Source organism: Apiospora hydei (assembly GCF_038363865.1).
Source record: "Apiospora hydei strain CBS 114990 chromosome Unknown utg000002l_segment0_segment0, whole genome shotgun sequence".
In the NCBI taxonomy this organism is placed as follows: domain Eukaryota; kingdom Fungi; phylum Ascomycota; class Sordariomycetes; order Amphisphaeriales; family Apiosporaceae; genus Apiospora; species Apiospora hydei.
The window spans coordinates 5412404-5431523 of record NW_027117361.1 but is presented as its reverse complement, the minus strand read 5'-3'; the positions used below and the strand labels follow the sequence as shown (position 1 = coordinate 5431523).

Here is a 19120-nt window from a genome sequence, read left to right as displayed (position 1 = left end):
CGAGAGTCCCATCTCATCCGGGGATCCGAGGCACGTCGCCCCATGAGTATGACCGCGAGAAAGCCGAAGGGCGTGTTTTGAGACGTTGCAAGACGCTTACGTACGTGTCACTTTGGCCAAGGGCGAAACTAAAAAGCTTGATCCTCAATTCTCGGCCAACCCCACTGTGTCCCGGGGCCCAAAAGGGTGGGGCCGTTTTTTCTAACCTCGGGAGTCCCGATGTTATGTTGCGGCCTTAGACGTCATGCTGCTGCCGAGCGTCGTATCAATGGGCGAGTTTCGGGCGGTGTGTTTGCTACCTTGCTTAGTTATCCCTCGCACGCCATCACGTTGTTTGTCATCCGGCTTCATGATATCCCAGACCGCAAGACGGGCAGGACAATGTTTGCGAGGCGCAACAAACATGCACTAGCAGAGACTGCCACAGAGCTAGACCGCAAAGTTACGGCTGCGGAGAATTCTATTCCATGGTCGCATGTTTTAAAGCCGACGATCTATTGAGAGCTAACCACGATGCAAGCGCACGCACGCTAGGGAATTTCTTCATGCCACTGCCCCTCCATCGCGGAAAGCTTTCCCACCTCCTTTCCGCTGTGGAACCAGCTGCGAACTAGCATCGACCATCTCCCGGCACTCGCTCATTTTCTCCACATGACGAACCTGCATCGAACTTCTGCGAGTCATGCATATTTTCGGTCTGCTTCGTTGTCGCCATGTTGTTTCATGCCAATCATGTTATCGAGTTCGGGAACTTCGCTTCTGAAAAGGACGCGAAGTGGTTCCTGGCAACATACGCGGCGCGAACAGCGCATACATCATAGTGGGATGCCAAGTCTCCCCTTTTCTTAGCGCCCGCTGTGCACCCTGGATATAAAACTTGGGCCACACATGGATGAAGCGTAGGGCTGGAGATCTGCCACTCGATATACTAACCATTTACCACAATATTTGGTTTGCTTTACGACACGTTCTTGCACTCTTACGAAGTCACGAACATAATCTTCTCATCTGTCTAAAATCATGTCGGACATCCAGAGAGTCGCCATCATCGGCTGCGGCACCATCGGCGCTTCTTGGGCCGCGCTGTTCCTGGCCCAGGGGCCTCACCGTCACCGCCTTCGACATCAACCCGGCAGCCGAGGGAACCCTACAAACCCTCGTGCGCGATGCCCTCCCGTCCTCGCGCGGCTAGGCCTGGCCAAGAAGGCCGACGCCAAGGCCGAAGACATCCTCTTCACCACCGACCTCGCGGAAGCCCTCAAGGGCGCGCAGCTGGTCCAGGAGAATGGCCCCGAGCGCCTCGACTTCAAGCGCGACCTCTTCAACAACATGGCCAAGCACCTCAGCAGCGACGCCATCATCGCCACCAGCTCGAGCGGCCTGACCTGCTCCTCGATCCAGGAGGGCATGGACGCTGCTTCAAAACCGGAGCGCTGCGTCGTGGGCCACCCCTTCAACCCGCCGCACCTGATCCCGCTCGTCGAGGTCGTGGGCGGCTGGCAGACCTCCGCGGCCACGATCCAGCGGATGATGGACTTTTACACGGCCATCGGCAAGAAGGCCGTGCACGTCCAGAAGGAAGTAGTCGGCCACATCGCCAACCGTCTGCAGGCGGCCATCATGCGCGAGGCCCTGTACCTGCTGCAGGAGGGCGTCTGCACCGTCGAGGACATCGACGACGCCGTCTCCAACGGTCCGGGGCTGCGGTGGGGCGTCATGGGCCCCAGCACGCTGTTCCACCTCGGCGGCGGCCCCGGCGGCGTCCAGCACATGGCCGACCACCTGCTCGGCCCGCTGATGAGCTGGTATGCGCCACGGGACCCCGTCGTGGACGACGGGCTCAAAAAGAAGTGGGTGGACGGGACCCTGGAGATGGTCGGGGACCGGAGCTTCCAGGACTTGGCCAAGCAGCGTGATGAGGAGCTCATCCAGCTGTTGAATGTAAGGAAGGAGTGGGATGAGTACGCGGAGCAACAGCAGAAGCAGACGCGGTGAAGTGTCATTTGAGTAATTATAAATGAGTGGTATATACCCTATAGACCAGGATAGAATTCCCCAAAAGAGCAAAAACAAGTCAAAAGGAGAAAAGACAATACTCCACCCATGTAATTACCGTGATACCCGCTTGCTCCTAAGAATTGAGAAACAACCAAAGAAATTGAAATTCATGTAACCCGTCGACTGTGGCAATTCTTCAAATCCTAAAGATTCAACAGAAGCTGCCTCCGGTGTTGGGTCTGCCTGACCAGCTGGCGTCGGTTGGGCATCCGACACCGGGGGCGAGGTATTGCTGGAAGTCTCGGTCTGCCTCCTGAGCAGCTCCAAGTACCGAGTCATCCATGCATCCACTTGAGCATCATCCATACGCTCGAGATCCTCGTCTTCTGTTAGGTGGATGTCCTCGACGGTCATTTTCTTGATGTCGACCATATCAATGTTTTCTCTCCTACTTTCTGGCAAAGTGTAGTTACCCGGCTCTTCCTCGGTATCGTTGATCCAGTTACGCTTTATTGGTAGCGGGAAGTTCAAGGATGGCAGGACCCCTACGTAGTCGTCGGGGATATGCCAAAGCTTCTTGGCCGGGTTATGGAACTGTTTTTCCTTGTATTCGGCTTTCTTTATCGTGCTGAATGGGTACGGAGGCTGCCCCCTCTTCTCAAGAGGGCGTCTTTCAAGGTCTGGAGCGGAGGGGGCTTCGTTGTACAGCTCTCGGTACTGCTTCAGGTTTTGGTGCTGCGTCTCGTAGAACTCGTCGTTGGTGAGCAGCGCCCATCCGGGGTCTTCCGGGGCCAAGTCCGACGGCCAACATGGATTGTCCCTCAGACCGTACCAAGCATTGTCCACGGGGAGGTTGTCCCAGTCCTCGAACTTGAAGACGGCATGTTGGGTTCTGACCGAAACAATGGACATGATGGCTACCGGCCAACTCGTCAGTCTAAGACTTAGGTCTCGGCGCACGCTCCGCTAGTGGAGGATCGGAGGGGTTACTCACTAGCTCTCCCATTCCCTATCCGAGGTGGGTTCACGACAGGCACCCCTATTGTCCTCACGTTGTCGCGAATTTCGTAGGTCTTTCCCCGCTGTGTTGTAATAGCATCGTTATCTGTGCAGAAGCCTTTGAAGATCTGGCCAGCCTTGTTGTTATGTTCTTTTGGGTTGAGACGAACTCGCTGGATTGCAGGGAAGACTTAGCGTCTGCTGGGTGTTGTTGTATAAGACCAGAACAATAATAGTCGCAAGGAATAGTTCAAGGGACATTTTAAAGAAAATTATCTTGGGGAAAGAAGCGCTTCGTCATAAACGATGGCAGCAGTGAGTTCACTCACCCATGTTGTTCCTGTTAGCATAGTTGTCGCCAGGCCAGAATAGGGCTGGTGGCCACTCATCTCGTTCGCACAGCCCTCCAGTTTTCTCTTCGTCCTTACGGAGTATCCAGCCCTGCGCCCACGGCCAGTAGTGCTGGTTGTTCCCCTTTCTCGTCGCAATAGCGGTCGAGCCCCAACGGTCTAGCGCCGTGGCTTTCAAGTTCCCATTACCTGGGAGTCGGTACCCGCTCCTGGTCTCGGCACAAGCGAACTCCGTCATGCTTTGGGTAGCCGCATGGATCTGCATAACCGAGCTGCATAAGCAGAGTTGTGTCAAGAGCTATGTCGAATAGCATATGTTTGGTATTGGTGAAACTGACCTGTAATGATAACAAGCTTGCGCCAAGTCTCTCGGACATTTTTGTGGGATGGTTTGTCTGTAGTGCCCAATGGATGGCCTGGTCTGCGTCACATGCATCGTTGGCGGGTTTGGCTTACAGTCGAGACTGAATTCGACATCACCCAGTCTTGCCTTTTCGTACCATCCAGGTCTGGCGCGCTTCTCAACCTTTTTACAGGCATCCGAGTCCGTTGTGCTGGAAGTAGTAGACGGATTATCCGTGGTTGTAGTCGTAGGCTTGTCTTCAGTGGTAGTGGGAGACTTGTCGTTGGTGGTGGTAGGCCTGCTGTCAATAGCAGATGGTTTGTTGTCAGTAGTAGGAGGCTTGTTATCAGTGGCAGGAGGCTTGTCGGGGACATTGGTGTTGGGCTTCTCGGGGGATCGTCTGGTTTCTTAGGTGCCTTGGGGGGATCTTTCTTGGGTGGTAGCCTCTTGCATCCCTTTTATTAAAACAGCCAGTACTGGTCCCCATGGAGTCTGGCGCCTCACTGAACTGCTGGAAGGCCGTTGCGATGTCAAATCCTTTGAAGCCTTTAATGGTTAGTATAGCGGAGCAATGGTAAATGGGGTGGATCTATGGGCTTACTGGCATCGCCACAAACTGGTCCAACCCAGTTACCAAACATGTCCTCTGTTGTTTTTCCGTTTTCAGCCAGCGTCTTAGCGGCGCGAACTCCCAGCTTACAGCCTTTACAGCCGAGCCTCCCGGAATAGCGGCGATACCCACATCCACAACCTGCTTGACCGTCTCCAACAAGCCCTCACAGATCTTCTCGAGTATGTCCCCGAGCTTCTGCAATGCTTCGGCTATAGCGTTGATGATTGGATCAAGTATTGGTTTGAGATCTTCCGTGCAAAAGCACTTGCCGATGTTGTGTAAGAAGCCATCATCGTCAAACTTCTGAAACGCAGGGTCGGTTTCTTCCAAAGTCGGCATCAAGCTATGGCACTATTTTTGTATGATACATTAGCAGCAGGCTCTCGTAATTCGTAGGAAAGGCGATGGGTTACCCCAGTGTCAGCCGATTTGCCTTGTTTCTTACACCACCCTTTACAAGGCCGAGACGATTTCTCATCGTTGATACAGGTATCACAATGTTCGACCTCATCATCTCCTTTGCGCTTGTATCCCAGATAGAAGAAACATTGCCCTAGCATTTCATACTGGGTAAGGACTTGGTTGTCTGTATCACGGCCACTGGCCTGAGTTACTATGGGAAGCAGTGCAAGTAGGAGGAGCAAATAGCACTTCATAGTGCCAGAAACTTGAGCAGGGCACTAAGAGACAGATAAAACGATAGAGTATATGGCTGCTATGGAATAATGTGATACAAGGCTGAAGGACATATGGGCGGCAAACTTCTACGATGCATGGCTCAACTACGCAGAATCTCCTGGGTCTTTTAAATTCACGACCATTGATGTGTTGGATGACCGCACTCGTAACATATTAGGCCGTTTGAAGCCAAGCCAACATCGCCGATGAAGTACATAGCATCACGTTCCAGGAAGACCAACAACTCCGATATCTTCGCTTTCGCTTGGTTCTGGGGGCTGTGACCAGTTGCATGTCTTGAGCAGCCCGCGGATGATGAGATAATTATAGCACATGATGAGGATGCCGGGATGCATTGATCCAAGCTGTGATGTCAATGACAGCGCTTGGTCTCTTGCAATGAGCCTGTTGGAAATGAAAACTGATATTGACTGGGACACCACATTGGTTCGATCCTTGACGACACGCTTGAAGTTGGTTGACCAGAGATCCTTTAAACCTACCTGAAACAAAACGGCAACGACCCCAAGCGGCCCCGGAAGGACGTTGGATTGATGATGTGTCATCATCGAAGTGCTCCAGGAGCAATTATCAAAACCAACAAGATACCTCAGCGTATTAGGAGACGCGCGCTTGTTCTACAGCAGGATGGGGGCTGCAAATCAGAGCCATGTGCTTCATGCTGAGTTATGTAGACATCAGGGGCAGCTGCCGAACTATTGGCTCGCTAATGTTCATGGGTGACATCAAGTCAAAAGGCCTTGAGGTCGCTCGGCCCGAGTCCCAATACAAAGAACTGCACAGCCAATTGGCCCGCCCCCGCATACCTACCCTGCAGTGTAATTTGGAGAGGAGGGGCGGAGTAGGAATAGCAGAAATAACGGAGAAACTCGGTTGGTTCCAAGGCAGCAAAGGACAATGCAAACGCACCACCACAAATTCAGGGTTCGCATGCCGTTTGCCCAGCTTGAGTTTCCCAGAGTCAACATTCTCGTGCTCCAAGGTTTCGCTTCCTACTCTAGGGCAACATGTCTTCACCTCAGCACCAGTCCCTTCCGACGCGACCTCCGCGCTGCCGCTAGCGACGAACATGAAGTCAACAGAGGAGAAACCGAAGAAGCCTATTCGCACGATGCGACCGTGGCTGCCATAACTTCCATGTGGAAATACGTGTCTGAGCTCTATGGCAGCGATTACTACCCCTTGTCCTACCCAACCCCCGGAGGCTGGGAGGGCTTCAATCGTGACAACTTCAAGATCCTGCAAGAGAAGGGCAAGTACAATAATGGACTGACCGACAGAGTCTTGAACCTCATGAAACACATCCCGTACTTTACGTTGTCGGACCCCGAGCTCATGTGGTTGACGCACCCCGCCTACCACAACGAATACTTCTGTAACCCGGACCTGAGACCTCCCGAGACCGACCGGGAGAAACAACGTGCACAGGAGCGCAAAGTGGTGACCAGGGACAACTACGAAGACCACCTTCCACCACATTTCAGTAAGCTTTCATGGAAGCTGTTGATTCCGCCTCCCTCTTGCTCACTATGAGGTACTTCAAGGAGCAGAGCTAACGTGTATATCTTCCTTAGTGGTGTTAACCGTCGGCGAGACATGGCGATGCTGGACCATTATAATTGATACTGAGCTGGGGGCTGTCCGGTTCTGGGATCGCTATGGCGGCCACGAGTACCCGACAGAGGTACCTGCAGACTTAGGATACGAAGAGGACGCCGACGACTACGATGAGGATGGCCCAGAAGGGTGGAAGTTGGCACCCATCTACCGTATCTCAACTTTCTTTGATCTTTGGAGGAAGGAGTTCCTGGTAAGCTATGACATAGAGCAGCACCGCATTGCCTTTCTCCCTCCCAGGTCTATGGTGCCAGTTTCGAAGATTGCTGACCCATCACAGAATTGGAACAAGGAGCTCCTGTACAGGTCGGATGAGGAGGAAGAGGAAGAAGAAGAAAGTGAGAACGAGGACAAGGACGAACAAGAGGCACATGGAGAGACCTTTGATGACGACCGCGCAAAGCTATGACGATGCTTGTCTTGGTGAAGCTTCCCACACATTGGGACCCTAGTCTGTACTAGGACCAGTAGTAGAGAAGTACCGGAGAATCCACTCAAAACTTGTGGCGTGAGGAGGAAAGAGATTGCCAGCTGGTATGGTGCGCGACATCTTGGATTGTGTTATCATCGAAGTGATTCATTCAGTGGAGACTGTGAAACTCGATAATAGTTCAGCGTACTACGAGATGCGCGTTTACTCTACGGCAGGGGAAGGGAATTATCAACTGTCACTTCACCATCACTATTTCTATGCCCCGACAAAACCTGGACTGTGAAGTCATCATGAGATCCTAGATCATAGACACCTAAGCTATTAGCTTGCTAATGGTGTTGGGTGGTATTTTGGGTTTCCTGGCGCGAGTCCCAATAGAGCGGTCTGTACAGCCGACTGGCTCGCCCCCCCCATACCCTGCAGTGTAGTTTGAAGAGGGGGTAAGAGAGCCAGAAATAAGGCAGCAATTTGGTTGGTTCCAAAACGACAGTGTAACGCCCAGGCATCCAAGCTCCAAGCAAGGATTTTATTCACCTACTTTCCAAGTCTTTAGGAACAATACTTCCACTCTTCTATCCAAGCATTTTCCTACAATCTCGACGAACGCGACAAAACATGCCTGTACCTCAATCACAGCTTCTACCACTCCGGCCTCAGGCCCCTCCCATTGGGATACTTGGGGTAGCCGAAGAAGGATATTCGCATGAAGTTGCCGTTGCCGCCATCACCTCGCTCATGACTTACGCGGCCGAGCTCTACAACAAAGTCGACGACTCTTTCTGTTCCTTGGAATATCCTCCTCCCGAGGGCTGGGAGGCCATCAACCGAGATAACTTGGCCAAACTCAGGAAAACGGCCAGTACATCGGTCTTACCGATAGAGTCCTGGACCTCATGCGACACATCCCGTACTTTTGCCAAAACTCGCCCGAGCTCTTATTCGAAACGATTCCAATCAGCCATCTCGATAGGTTTACCGGCTCCCTCGCCAGGTGGCCCGAGACCAGCGAGGAGAGGGAAGCAGCACGGGAACGCATGCGCCAAGAGCGCGAGCTGAGAGAAGAGCAGCTAGTTCCACCGCATATGCGTGAGTATTATGATAGACAGTTACTTATCCTCCCCATCAATTCCGTGTTCCTTCGAGTGTGTTACCGATCATTGATTCTGAAATATACTTTGCAGTGATGTTGACCACTGATCGCCTTTGGCGCTGCTATACCATATTGATCGATACTGAGAGAGGAGCCGTCCGATTCTGGGACCGTGCAGGGGATTACTATCCTACCCAGCATCCCGGTGACATAGATGTAGATGTAGGCCTGGAAGAATGGCAAGCATATGAAGACGGCCCAGAGTCATGGAGATTGGCGCGCACCTACCGGATTCGGACTTTCTTCGATCTCTGGAAAGAAGAATTCATGGTACAGTCTACCCCCTCACGTCCATGCGGCACGAATAAAGCACAGCCCGGTGGAATACTAATCTATATCAGGTATGGAACAGGGAGCTAGAGAGGATGGAGGAAGAGAGGAAAGAGGACGAAGAGTGGGAAGAAATGGAGAGAAGACATGAAGCGGAAGAAGAGCAAGCGGGAGAGCAGAAAGAAGAAGAGCAAGGCATGAAGGAATATTGGTTGGCCAGAAGGATGTCAGTTTCTTTTATTGAGGACTTTGAGCCTGCCGAAGGGTTTTGTTTGTTCATGATTCCTGAGTGATATCGTACATGGCGAAGGAAAGCGCAGGCTACCCATCAAGATGAGTACAGGGATGAGTACACATATGATGTATCTTGAGACCGCAGCGCCGGAAAATGCCACTACACGTTCACTTTTCCAAACAGCTAGAATTGCCTCTTGCAGCATTCTGGACTTTCATAGTCGTTACCATCGGCTAACAGTCGGCTGCCCGTCGGATACGGAGCGCAGCCCGGGCAGCTGATGTCATATTGAACATTGCGCGGAATTAAACTCGACATCTGGATAGACTCTAATGAATCTTGATTAGCCTGCACTATTATGGCCCAGCCATCTGGTTTCGATTCGCGATGTGCATTGGTAGATCGCGATCCGGCAGTGCCGGTCCTGACCCAAGCAATCATACCCGCCAATGCATTAGATATGCTGCGGGCACTGAATGCTATCCTTATTTCGCGCGATGCACTTCGCGTCGCATTTCGCGTTCGCTGAGGTGTCGTCGTTGGATCGCGGTGTATGGCAATCATGGTCTGCTTTTTGGGCGGAACCGGGACGGAACAGACTCAACAGAGTCCAAATACGGAACTAACCGTCCGCCTTGCCACGTGGAGCAGCCGCGGTCGTCATTACATAAGTTTTCTAAGGGGAAGCTAACGACGACTCGCGCGACAATTGTTCGATGTCGATGGGTCCGTGACGGGGTTGGCCGAGGTTCGCAAGTTTGCCGGGCTGGCAGCTGGCTCTCGCTGGGCTGTCGCTGGGGGTCGACTTTTTTTAGAGGGGGCTCCACCACGAGCATCAAACAGCATTCAAGCATTCTGGAAATCAGGTACCGGAAGTGCCGGGGTCAGTTCGGCATTGACCGCCATCGCGAAAAATTGTGGTCCGCCAGAACGAATATTCTGCGCTTTCGGCGATTACGGGGTGGCGCCATGAGGACACGGCGTTTTCTGGACAGCAGAAGGGGGGTTAAAGGATTCCGCGTCCGGGGCGTTGGGATACTGGGGGTGACTATTTGGCGATCTATCCATACCTCCTGCATCTCCCAGAACAATAATAGACCAATAAGACGTTGAGTTTCACCCTTCGATACCTTATTCCGCATTGCCACATCTTGCCACACCATCCATCGTACGATATGGGTTCCGCCATGCAACAGCGTCTCTACATCCTCGACACCGGCTTCTCGCTGCCGGACCGCATCGGCTCCATCCAGTCCTGCCTCACCGACGGCAGCGACCTGCGGACCATCATCGGCGGCATGAAGCACAACCCGGACGGCATCGTCATCGACCACGCCGCGGGCCGCATGTACTGGACCAACATGGGCGCCAAGCTGGCCACCAACGACGGCTACCTCGAGTCCGCCAACCTCGACGGCTCCGACCGCAAGGTCATCGTGCCCCCGGGCAACGTCGGCGTCTTCACCCCGAAGCAAATCGCGCTCGCCGTCAAGAGCAACAAGCTCTACTGGTGCGACCGCGAGGGCATGAAGGTCATGCGCTGCAACCCGGACGGCTCTGACCGAGAGGTCCTGGTGTCCACGGGCTCGACCGACGCGGACCGCGCCGACACGTCGCGGCACTGCGTCGGCATCGCCGTCGACGAGAGCCGGGGCTGCTTCTACTGGACCCAGAAGGGCCCCTCCAAGGGCGACAGCGGCCGCATCTTCCGGTCCAAGATCGACGAGACTGCAGCGCCCGAGGAGCGGCCGCGCGAGATGATCCTGGGCGGCCTTCCCGAGCCCATCGACCTCGAGATCCACGAGGAGACGCAGACGCTCTTCTGGACGGACCGCGGCGACCCGCCCCGGGGCAACAGCCTGAACAAGATCTCGCTCGAGGAGCTGGCGGGCGCCACCGCTGAAAAGCCGGTCAAGTCCGACATATTGGCCCGGCGCCTGCACGAGGCCATCGGGCTGAGCGTCGACCACAAGAACCAAAAAGCCTACGTCGCGGATCTCGCTGGCGGTGTCTACAGAATTGACCTCCAGACCAAAGAGAAGATGGTGCTGTTCCCGGAGCTCGGAGACTTGACTGGTGTCGCTCTGGCCCATTTGTGAGCGTTGGAATTGTATTGCATTGTGTGCGCATGTGCGCAAATGAGAAGAGAGATGACGAGATCATGCATCAGGGGCGTTTAGACAGCGATTGATTTCGTTAGTTGTATATACAGATAGACGTTTAGAGAAGCACTTGGATTTGTTAAGATGAGATAATACCAATAGCAAAATGCGCTTGTACCGTAACCAGTTGTGATGATATAAACCCTAGAGGACAAGAAAGTGCAGGCTTAAACAATCTTACGGCTTGCATGTCGGGAATCTGTATCAAGTCTTACGAGGCAAGCTAACGCTGTGTATCTAAGAAGATTAATATTCACAAAAACAGCGGTTGAATCATACCAGCTCACCTCAGCACTAGCCCGTACTCGTATCCCTGACAAATAAGACCGGACTTAAACAATCACAGAAATCAATCAGCCTACGTCAGGGGTTAGGGATGGCGCTAGACCTGCTTGCGAATTGGCAATGGTTTGCTGCCATGCATCGGCCCCTGAACGGCGGTGTCATACCCACGAAGTGAGAGGTTTTTGACAGACGCAGAATATTGAATGTAGTACTCACTCACCTATATAAGCCACGGGTTCTTGTAATTCAAGAAACGGACAGCAAACATGCTTGATGCAACCTTCATATGTTTTTCAAGATGCAGTTTTCCAAAGGTGTCTCTCCCAAGTTTGCCCTTGTAGCAATGACGATGCTTCCAGCAGTAGCTGGCCAGAATCTAACCAGCGAGCAAGAATTCAATGCAAAGCGCACAACCTCTTTTGGAGTCGTCAGTGTTCTTGTCCATCCATGAGATACGAAGGCACTGCTTATGACCAATTCCCAGGTCCTCTTTCCGGGGTTTGAACCCCTCGACGTTTATGGGCCCATGGAGATCCTCATTCAGGTACACAATAGCACTTGTTCCAAGCGATAAGGTTTACTCGTAGACGACAACCGCACTGCAGTACTAACTACTTCTCACCAGTTGTCTGCAAAAGTGAAAATGACAGTCGCCTTCATCTCCTTCGAGACCGGCCCCGTCAACTCCCGCTACACCCCGCACGGCCAGCCGCCGACCGACTTCGGCTACATGCTGGGCACAAGCACGACCGCGACGCACACCTTCGCCGACGCGCCAGCCCTGGACGTCATCCTGGTCCCCGGCGGGACGGGCACCCGAACGCTGGTGAAGCGGGACCCCGACGACCACCGCAGCCGCGAGATCGAAGACTTCCTGCGCCGCCGCGCTGACCAGGCCGATTACATTCTGGGAGTTTGTACCGGGAGCGTGCTGCTCGCCCGGGCGGGCCTACTCGCGGGCCGCCGCGCTACGACTAACAAGGCCGCCTGGAGCTGGGTCACGGGTGTCGGGTCCGCCGTCGGGGCGTCGTCAGACAGCAACAACATCGCCTGGGTTCCCTCGGCGCGCTGGACCGTCGACGGCAAGGTTTGGACGAGCTCGGGAGTCGCGGCGGGGATGGACATGATGTACGCCTTCGCGCGGCACGCGTACGGGCCAGAACTAGCCAATGCCGCGGTGAATGCTGCTGAGTACGCGCCGCACCAAGATCCGGACTGGGATCCGTTTTCGGTGGTGTACGAGGTGCCGGGCGCCGACGCATCGAGGTCGTTGACCAGCTGCGTTGCGCCGGCTGGGTTCTAGCTAGGTCCGAACGCAGGAACGGTGATGGGGTCATGGGTGGGAAGGAGATAATATCAGAAAAGAGGCGGGATGTGTAGATAGGCAGGTAAGCAAGCGGTTTGTGACCAGGAACCGCTGTTCTGGACATGGGGAGCGGATATTGATCGTATAGACTCATCCATGTCAATACACCCCGTCATTTTGTGATAGTTCTACAGTGCCAGTCTGCTGTCACGTCTGGTCAAATTGTTCTTCTGAGCCGCACGATTTCCGCACAGTCTGTAGAGAACGGCCAAGTAACAGGTGAGGCATCTGCTTCCTTTGTCGATAGTCCGCCATGGCCCCTTTGACCTCGGGCTTAGTCTAGTCACGGTCAAAGAGCCTTTCTTCTATAGCAGACCACGAGGCCAATCATATTAAAGAAACTTCGAGCCAATCCAAAGATCGGGATCATGAATTCCGTCTCTTCAAGGCCAGACTTGCTTACGTCAAGAAAGACTTCCATCCCTTTATCGTGGCATCTGACAAAGCGACCTGCTCATAGTATATAACCCAGCATGCCATCAGGCACAAACCCCGTAGCCACCCTGTTATTCCAGTCGTAATCGTAGTTTTCTTTCATTCATTTCCTTGGACTTTCCTCTTTCGTAACAGACGTGAAGCCAGCACAAGTCTTCTTTGGCACTTACACTCACTATTACACACAACCACCAAACTTGGGTCACCAGCCCCTGTTTTGGCAAACACTTAAACAATTTTATTCGACAATCTCTTTTCCCTTTCTTTTTTCTATTTTTTAGACATGGCACCACGGATAAGCCTTCCCAAGATCAGCGCCTTCGGCCTCTCCCAGATCACGACTCAGGACCCCTATCGCCGCAGTCCATACGCAAGCTCCGCCACACCCTTCCCTCTTCTCCCATCGCAGCGAGCCCACAGTGTCCCCCGCCGCCGCGGGAGCCCTTCCCGTTCCTGTGGCAGTGCTGTTCCTGCTACACGACGTACCGCTTCTCCACAACCCGGCGATGCCTCCTCTGCAGCCACAACTACCGCACGCGCGAAGTCGCTTTCGGCTCCAATAACTCCTCTTCTACTTCCACAAACGGCAAGAAACGCAAGCGCAGAAACCGCTACTGCCGCTCCGAGTTCGACTACGAGGGCTGGTCCACCTGGGGCGCCTGGCGCCGCGGCCACGCCCTGCGGCTCGAGAGCACGCGCGCGCAGGACGCGGACGCTGTACTGAAACGGCGCGAGCAGAAGTTCCTCGACAAGACGCACGACTGCTCCGTGCACTGCGACTTCCCCTCGCAGTGCTTCCCACACGCAGATCCGCGTGCTCGAGGACGAGCTGCGCGAGGACGCGGCGCAGCGGGAGGCGCACGAGGACGCGGAGAGGGAGGCGGGGATGATGGAGAATGACGAGATTTTGATGGCGTATGCGGCGTCTTCTTCGTCTTCGTCTAGGCCCAGCAGCCAGATGGAAGAAGTGGATTACGACCGAGAGGACGATCGGCTCGAGCTCAATTTGGCTTGGGACCTGCCCGAGGATGAGAACGAAGCATCGCCGACGAGTCCCATCAGCAAGGCGACGTTCTTCTACGACCAGAACAACCAGTCCCAAGTAAACATCAGCGGCAGTGGCAGCAACAGCAGTGCTAGTAGCAGTAAAGCGCCCGTCATCATCCCCGGCCTGACCTCCCCACCCGCCGTCGACGCGACCAAGCTGACCCACGACGAGCTCTTCGCCCTCATCGACGAGGACGACGACATGATGGCGTACGAGGACAGCCGGGCTGGGAAACGGGAGGGCGCCGGCAGCCGGCTGTCGGTGCGGCGGGATCCCAACCACAACCAGACCGAGCTGGTGAACTGGGCCGACTTGGACGAAAGCAGCAGTGACAGCGAGGGCGAGGAACACTATTTCGAGTGTCGTGAGAAGCCTCGGCGGCCTAGCTCTAGCGTCTCCGACTCGTCTACGTCATCGACGGAGTGGGAGGATGTGGATGAAGACGAGGAAATGGTGGACACTGCCGCCGCGGAGGAAGAGGCGGCGCTGCGGGACTTTAGGCGGGTGAGGCACACGTTCATGATCGAGGCGTAAGCCTCGAGGGTTGGGATTGGATGGTCTGCGACCTCTTTGTTTGATTAATACTTAATTATCTTGATATATACTTTTGTGCTTTGTAAGGCGTTAATGTAGCATTGTCTTCACTGGTCACTTCCATCTCAGATGTCTTGAAGAGTGTATTGGTCCCGCGAGCCAGCATTACGGTTTACAATGAAACTCATTGAACAACGCGCAATGTCTAGGTGTCACCTATGAAGATATGAGATACGGCGAATAAAAGAAACCTAGGATATCGATATCGCTGACTGGCAAACGCTGAAACCATCCCATCGCAGAACTCCGACATGTTCCACCGACCTTTTCCAAACTTTTCCCCATATCATAATTCATAAGTGCCCTAATTGCATACTCCCATCTCTGACCGACGACCTCCAACTACTAGCAGTATGTGAACATATCTACTGAGATCACATGGGCCCAATGTCCAATGCCCGCAGAGGGCCGGATACCATCTCCCCTCCCACCACCACGTAGAGACGCCATCCCTTGCCACACCATCTTCATTTCACCACTGCCGGCCTATGAAGCCCCGTCCGTTTCCCTCGCGCCTCCAGATGCTCGACCTGACTAGCCTGCAGCACCGGCCGAAGGTTATTATCGATCTTGTCCCTTAGTATCCCGTCCACATGGCGACTCAAATCGCTCATCTTGACGGTGAGCTGGCTGTAGTGGTGCTGCTGGTCGCTGCTCAGCGACTCGCTGACGGCGCGCAGGGTGGCGACGAGCTGGTAGACGGACCCGGCGTAGGTGTCGCGGTTGGGCATCGGCCAGAGCCGGAACTTCTTCATGCTCCGCAAGGTGGCGCCCAGCATGGCGTCGACGTTGGACGTGTCGGAGCGCAGCTCGTGCGCGACGTCGGGGATCAGGGTCTCGACCCAGCTGAGGAGCGGCGTCAGGAGGCGCGAGACCACCTTTTGGCGCGTGGCGTGGATGGTTTCTGTCGTTGGGTCAGTGATGATATTCTTCGTGTAACTTTCAGCTTCAAGCTGTTATTGCCCACTAACCAAAGGCCTCTTCGGGCTCAAAAGACTCGTTGAAGAGCACCGCCTTGGTGCCGTGTGCCGTCACTGGAGACCACAGGCTGCCGTTGTCGTCCAGGCGACTACACCAGGCTAATTCAACAATGATCCTCTCGAACTCGGCCAGGTTGCCCAGCTCCCACGTGATCCAGAGGCACTTCTGCAGTCCCACATAGCTCGACGCGTTATGCGCGCCCGGCTGCTTCCGGTTGTTGAGCTCGGTGACCTGCTGCAGCCGCAGGGCGCTCCACAGATGGGCCCAGGGCCGGAGGCAGTGGGTCAGGTCGTACTTGTCGGTGGTGATGGCGAGGTCATAAATCAACTGGATGCGCGACCCTTTCAGCTCGTCCTGTGGCACCTTCTCGAACTGCGTGTGGAAGATGCTCAGCAGGATGTAGAAGGTGCTGGGCGAGTCCTCGGGCAGGCGGACGACCCAGTCGCCCCGCGCGGGCCGGTGCGATTCGGCGAAGCCGCCGTGGAGCATCTGCCGGAAGACGGTCGAGGGGCGCGTGAGGGCACGCGAGTCGACCCGGAAGGTGGCCGGGGTGGCGCCTGGGTACTCCTCGCCGATGGCCAGCAGCAGGTCGCCATCGGGGTCGATGTCGAAGCGCCGTTCCGGGAGGGCCTGGTGGACTTGGGCTGGAGCTTGGATCTCGGTTTCAGCTACGGGTTCGGCTGCTTCTGGTTCAGAGCCCTGCGCAGGGACAGGGGGCGGTGACCACGATTCCAGGGATTGTAGTAGTGGTGGTGGCGGCGGCGGGTTCAGTGCGCAAGGCCGGCGCGGGCCTTTCAGAGCCCGATTCGGAGGCTGAGCGGCTCCGCGGGCGCTTGGTACCCGAGGCGCTCGCCTGTGCCTGTGAGCCAGTCCTGTTGCGCAATTCCATCTTCAAATGTGTGGCTACCAGTTGCGAAGATGATTACGATTAGAGAAGAAATAACATTATTTCCGGCAATGCGCAACGGGCAGGGCTGCGAAGTATTGATGAGATGAGATGAGATGGAACGTTCGGCGTCTGCTGCCTGAGCAGCGCAGTGAGTGCAGGTGTACCTAGTAGTAGGCGTGCTACTGTGCCAGCGAGGGGCAGCTACCTAATGTGCCAATGCGCCTGGCTTGGGGGCCCAAGCACTTGACCATCCATTGCCCACCACCCAATTAGCAGACTGCCTGTCCGACATGTCGTCCGACCTCTCTGCTTGAACGGAAGTCAGAATCACCGACATGCTTCGCGCAAACCTTTTGTGGCAAGCTGACTTCAAATAAAAATAGGAAGGAAGTCCGCAATAAATTGCAAATGGCTTTTAAACATAGGGAAGATTACGATGCCTTCGCGACGGGGGAAAACGTTTCTATGTTGCACTTGACGTGGTGCCCACTTGCTTCAAGTGCCGCGACTAACATCCAGTAGCATTAGCATGGCGATGAAGGCACCCGTACCTGATATACTGGAGATCGCGGAAAGCCCGGGTATCAATGCCGACATGCAAGCAAGCTCTCGTGTTTGATGCGCATCGTCGCAATGAGGCTATTCACCGTATGCAAGCCACCGAGTTTGTCAGCAACCACCCCCATGCTTCGTTCCTTACTCCGCACCCCAATAACCGTATGATGTCACCGATCTGGCAGGTCGTATTAAACGTCACAACCTCCACCGTGACATCGTCCATTTTCATTACAAATTGAGGGGGAAACCACATGGGAACATCTCGTCGTATTCCTCACCATTCATCTGAATCTGTTCTGTGACGGAAGATAATCAACCATCCCGTCCACTGAGAGAGTGAGACACAACATCATGTCGTACGTCGACGGCGCCGGTCGCTATCTCGGCCAGGTGGGCAACGAGTCCGGCCGCATTCTGGACTCGTCCCCGATCCCCTCGGCCGTGAAGTACCACCACGGCCTGCGGCGCGAGCTCCTCGACGTCGGAATATTACGAGACACCATCCTGCCCAGCCTGCAGGTGCACGGCTCGCTGGCCCTGCTCGCGTACGGCGTCGCCCGCGCCACCGACAGCGTCGAGGGCAAGGACTTTCTCTGGCCCGTAGCGCCCATGGTGAACGGCTGGTGGAGCGCCGTCGGCCGCAAGGTCTACGCCAGGGCCTGACCCTCCCGCAGGCCTTCGCGACGCTCTCGCGGCCCGAGCGGCTGCTGCTCGCGGGCGTCACGCTCTGGGGCGGCCGCCTCTTCTACCGTATTGCCAGCCGCTCCGCCCGCCGACGCAAAGGCGGCGCCCGGCTCCGACGACGCGCGCTACGAGGAGGCCAAGAAGGAGCCCGGGTTCTGGAACAAGGCGCTCTTTACCCTGTTCGTCCCCGAGGCCCTCATCCAGACTGTCATCTCCCTTCCGTTCACAGCGCCGTTCCATCACCAGGGCGCGGTCCTCACTGGCTATCACCCCGTCATCCAGGCTGTTGCCGTCGGTCTCTTCTCTGCCGGGTTCGCGCTCGAGGTTCTTGCGGATAAGCAATTGGAGGGGTTCAAGCAGGACGACAAGAACAAGAACGCCGTTTGCAAGGAGGGAGTCTGGAGCCTCGTCCGACACCCCAAGTAAGTCACCGTCTTCTCAAACGCCCCTTTCGAAGGCATGACAGCAAGCTAACCTCGTGTTACAGCTACCTGGGCGACTCTCTGGTCCACTTCTCGTTCCCGCTGCTGCTGTACGGCTCGGACATGCTGGCCCCGATCGAGATCCTCGGCTGCCTCGCCAACTACGCCTTCCTGCGCTACATTGGCGGCGACAAGCAGACGGAACAGCACCAGGAGCGCCGCTACTCGCAGACCAACCTCGAGAAGCACGCCGATTTCAAGAAGTTCAAGGAGACGCACAACTCCGTCTGGCCCCGCGTCGAGGTCGTCAAGAATAAGTGGCTGTGGTATGTGCTGGGTGCGGGTGTTGTCGGTGCGGCTGTCGAGCAGGCTGTTCACCAGCTCTTTTAAGGGGTGGTGATTCTAGTATGAACCATTTATCGATGTACACCAATGTGCGTTTTCGTTAGGTATGGCGTTATTGGCTTGGTCCGGGAACAAATTTGCACAGTCTAGTTATATCAATGATAACAATCCTTATACGCAGAACAACGAGCCCTTAAATTTGCCCGTGGGACTTGATAACAATACCTATCTGAATGCATATCCTGGTCTGAACTATTGTGAAGTACCTGTACGGAGGGGTCTCACTCCTGCCCGGTACGGAGCTGGTGTTGAGAAGCTGAACCCCCGAAACACGGGGCCCGGCATGCTGTGGCCGTGAAATTGACCCCCGTGGTGTCGAGCCCGGGCCGCCCTTTTTAAGGGAGTTTAGGCACCGGTGGTATCTCCTACCTGCTCGGCGTTCCTTTCCAGCCGCATCGCCCCTCATCGCCCCTCCGTCCTCCGTTTGTCACGCAGGGACCCGTGTTGCTGCGGCTGCCGAGCAAAAAAAAAAAAAAAAAAAACGCACACCACCCCAGGCAACGGTGAGCTGAGGCACCCACCTTTGGACTTTTCTTTGATTCCATCCCGAAATTTCCGCTGTCAATGACTTCCCATTGACACTG

At 55.1% G+C, this 19120-nt stretch overlaps 10 protein-coding genes across 10 annotated transcripts; 7 read left to right on the top strand and 3 right to left on the bottom strand.

Annotated features, from left to right (window-relative positions):
* Nucleotides 1-1020: 1020 nt before the first annotated feature.
* On the top strand, nt 1021-1995 carry PG997_001750 (uncharacterized protein; the record flags this gene model as incomplete). The annotated part of the gene is made up of 1 exon (XM_066806065.1): nt 1021-1995. The coding sequence occupies one exon, from the start codon at nt 1021-1023 to the stop codon at nt 1993-1995; it is 975 nt and encodes a 324-aa protein (XP_066675838.1).
* Nucleotides 1996-2109: 114 nt separating this feature from the next.
* On the bottom strand, nt 2110-2910 carry PG997_001749 (chitinase 18-9; the record flags this gene model as incomplete). Its single annotated transcript, XM_066806064.1, has 1 exon — nt 2110-2910. One exon carries the CDS (start codon nt 2908-2910, stop codon nt 2110-2112), a length of 801 nt encoding a protein of 266 aa, XP_066675837.1.
* PG997_001748 (uncharacterized protein) lies at nt 2890-4781 on the bottom strand (the record flags this gene model as incomplete). Its single annotated transcript, XM_066806063.1, has 8 exons — nt 2890; nt 2993-3080; nt 3327-3619; nt 3848-4090; nt 4200-4236; nt 4292-4334; nt 4391-4654; nt 4749-4781. Coding segments are annotated over 8 exons (1002 nt in total).
* A 1118-nt stretch (nt 4782-5899) lies between these two features.
* PG997_001747 (uncharacterized protein) lies at nt 5900-7028 on the top strand (the record flags this gene model as incomplete). The annotated part of the gene is made up of 2 exons (XM_066806062.1): nt 5900-6485; nt 6577-7028. The coding sequence occupies 2 exons, from the start codon at nt 5900-5902 to the stop codon at nt 7026-7028; spliced, it is 1038 nt and encodes a 345-aa protein (XP_066675835.1).
* Nucleotides 7029-7667: 639 nt separating this feature from the next.
* PG997_001746 (uncharacterized protein) lies at nt 7668-8765 on the top strand (the record flags this gene model as incomplete). The annotated part of the gene is made up of 4 exons (XM_066806061.1): nt 7668-7817; nt 7901-8138; nt 8234-8472; nt 8544-8765. 4 exons carry the CDS (start codon nt 7668-7670, stop codon nt 8763-8765), a joined length of 849 nt encoding a protein of 282 aa, XP_066675834.1.
* A 1117-nt stretch (nt 8766-9882) lies between these two features.
* On the top strand, nt 9883-10806 carry PG997_001745 (L-carnitine dehydrogenase; the record flags this gene model as incomplete). The annotated part of the gene is made up of 1 exon (XM_066806060.1): nt 9883-10806. The coding sequence occupies one exon, from the start codon at nt 9883-9885 to the stop codon at nt 10804-10806; it is 924 nt and encodes a 307-aa protein (XP_066675833.1).
* Nucleotides 10807-11452: 646 nt separating this feature from the next.
* On the top strand, nt 11453-12457 carry PG997_001744 (uncharacterized protein; the record flags this gene model as incomplete). Its single annotated transcript, XM_066806059.1, has 3 exons — nt 11453-11581; nt 11639-11698; nt 11780-12457. 3 exons carry the CDS (start codon nt 11453-11455, stop codon nt 12455-12457), a joined length of 867 nt encoding a protein of 288 aa, XP_066675832.1.
* A 781-nt stretch (nt 12458-13238) lies between these two features.
* On the top strand, nt 13239-14537 carry PG997_001743 (uncharacterized protein; the record flags this gene model as incomplete). The annotated part of the gene is made up of 3 exons (XM_066806058.1): nt 13239-13317; nt 13365-13723; nt 13764-14537. 3 exons carry the CDS (start codon nt 13239-13241, stop codon nt 14535-14537), a joined length of 1212 nt encoding a protein of 403 aa, XP_066675831.1.
* Nucleotides 14538-15064: 527 nt separating this feature from the next.
* PG997_001742 (uncharacterized protein) lies at nt 15065-16467 on the bottom strand (the record flags this gene model as incomplete). The annotated part of the gene is made up of 3 exons (XM_066806057.1): nt 15065-15501; nt 15569-16222; nt 16419-16467. The coding sequence occupies 3 exons, from the start codon at nt 16465-16467 to the stop codon at nt 15065-15067; spliced, it is 1140 nt and encodes a 379-aa protein (XP_066675830.1).
* Nucleotides 16468-17376: 909 nt separating this feature from the next.
* Nucleotides 17377-18521, top strand: PG997_001741 (uncharacterized protein; the record flags this gene model as incomplete). Its single annotated transcript, XM_066806056.1, is given in 4 exon segments — nt 17377-17670; nt 17682-17888; nt 17902-18131; nt 18197-18521. The coding sequence occupies 4 exon segments, from the start codon at nt 17377-17379 to the stop codon at nt 18519-18521; spliced, it is 1056 nt and encodes a 351-aa protein (XP_066675829.1).
* Between the last annotated feature and the right edge of the window lie 599 nt (nt 18522-19120).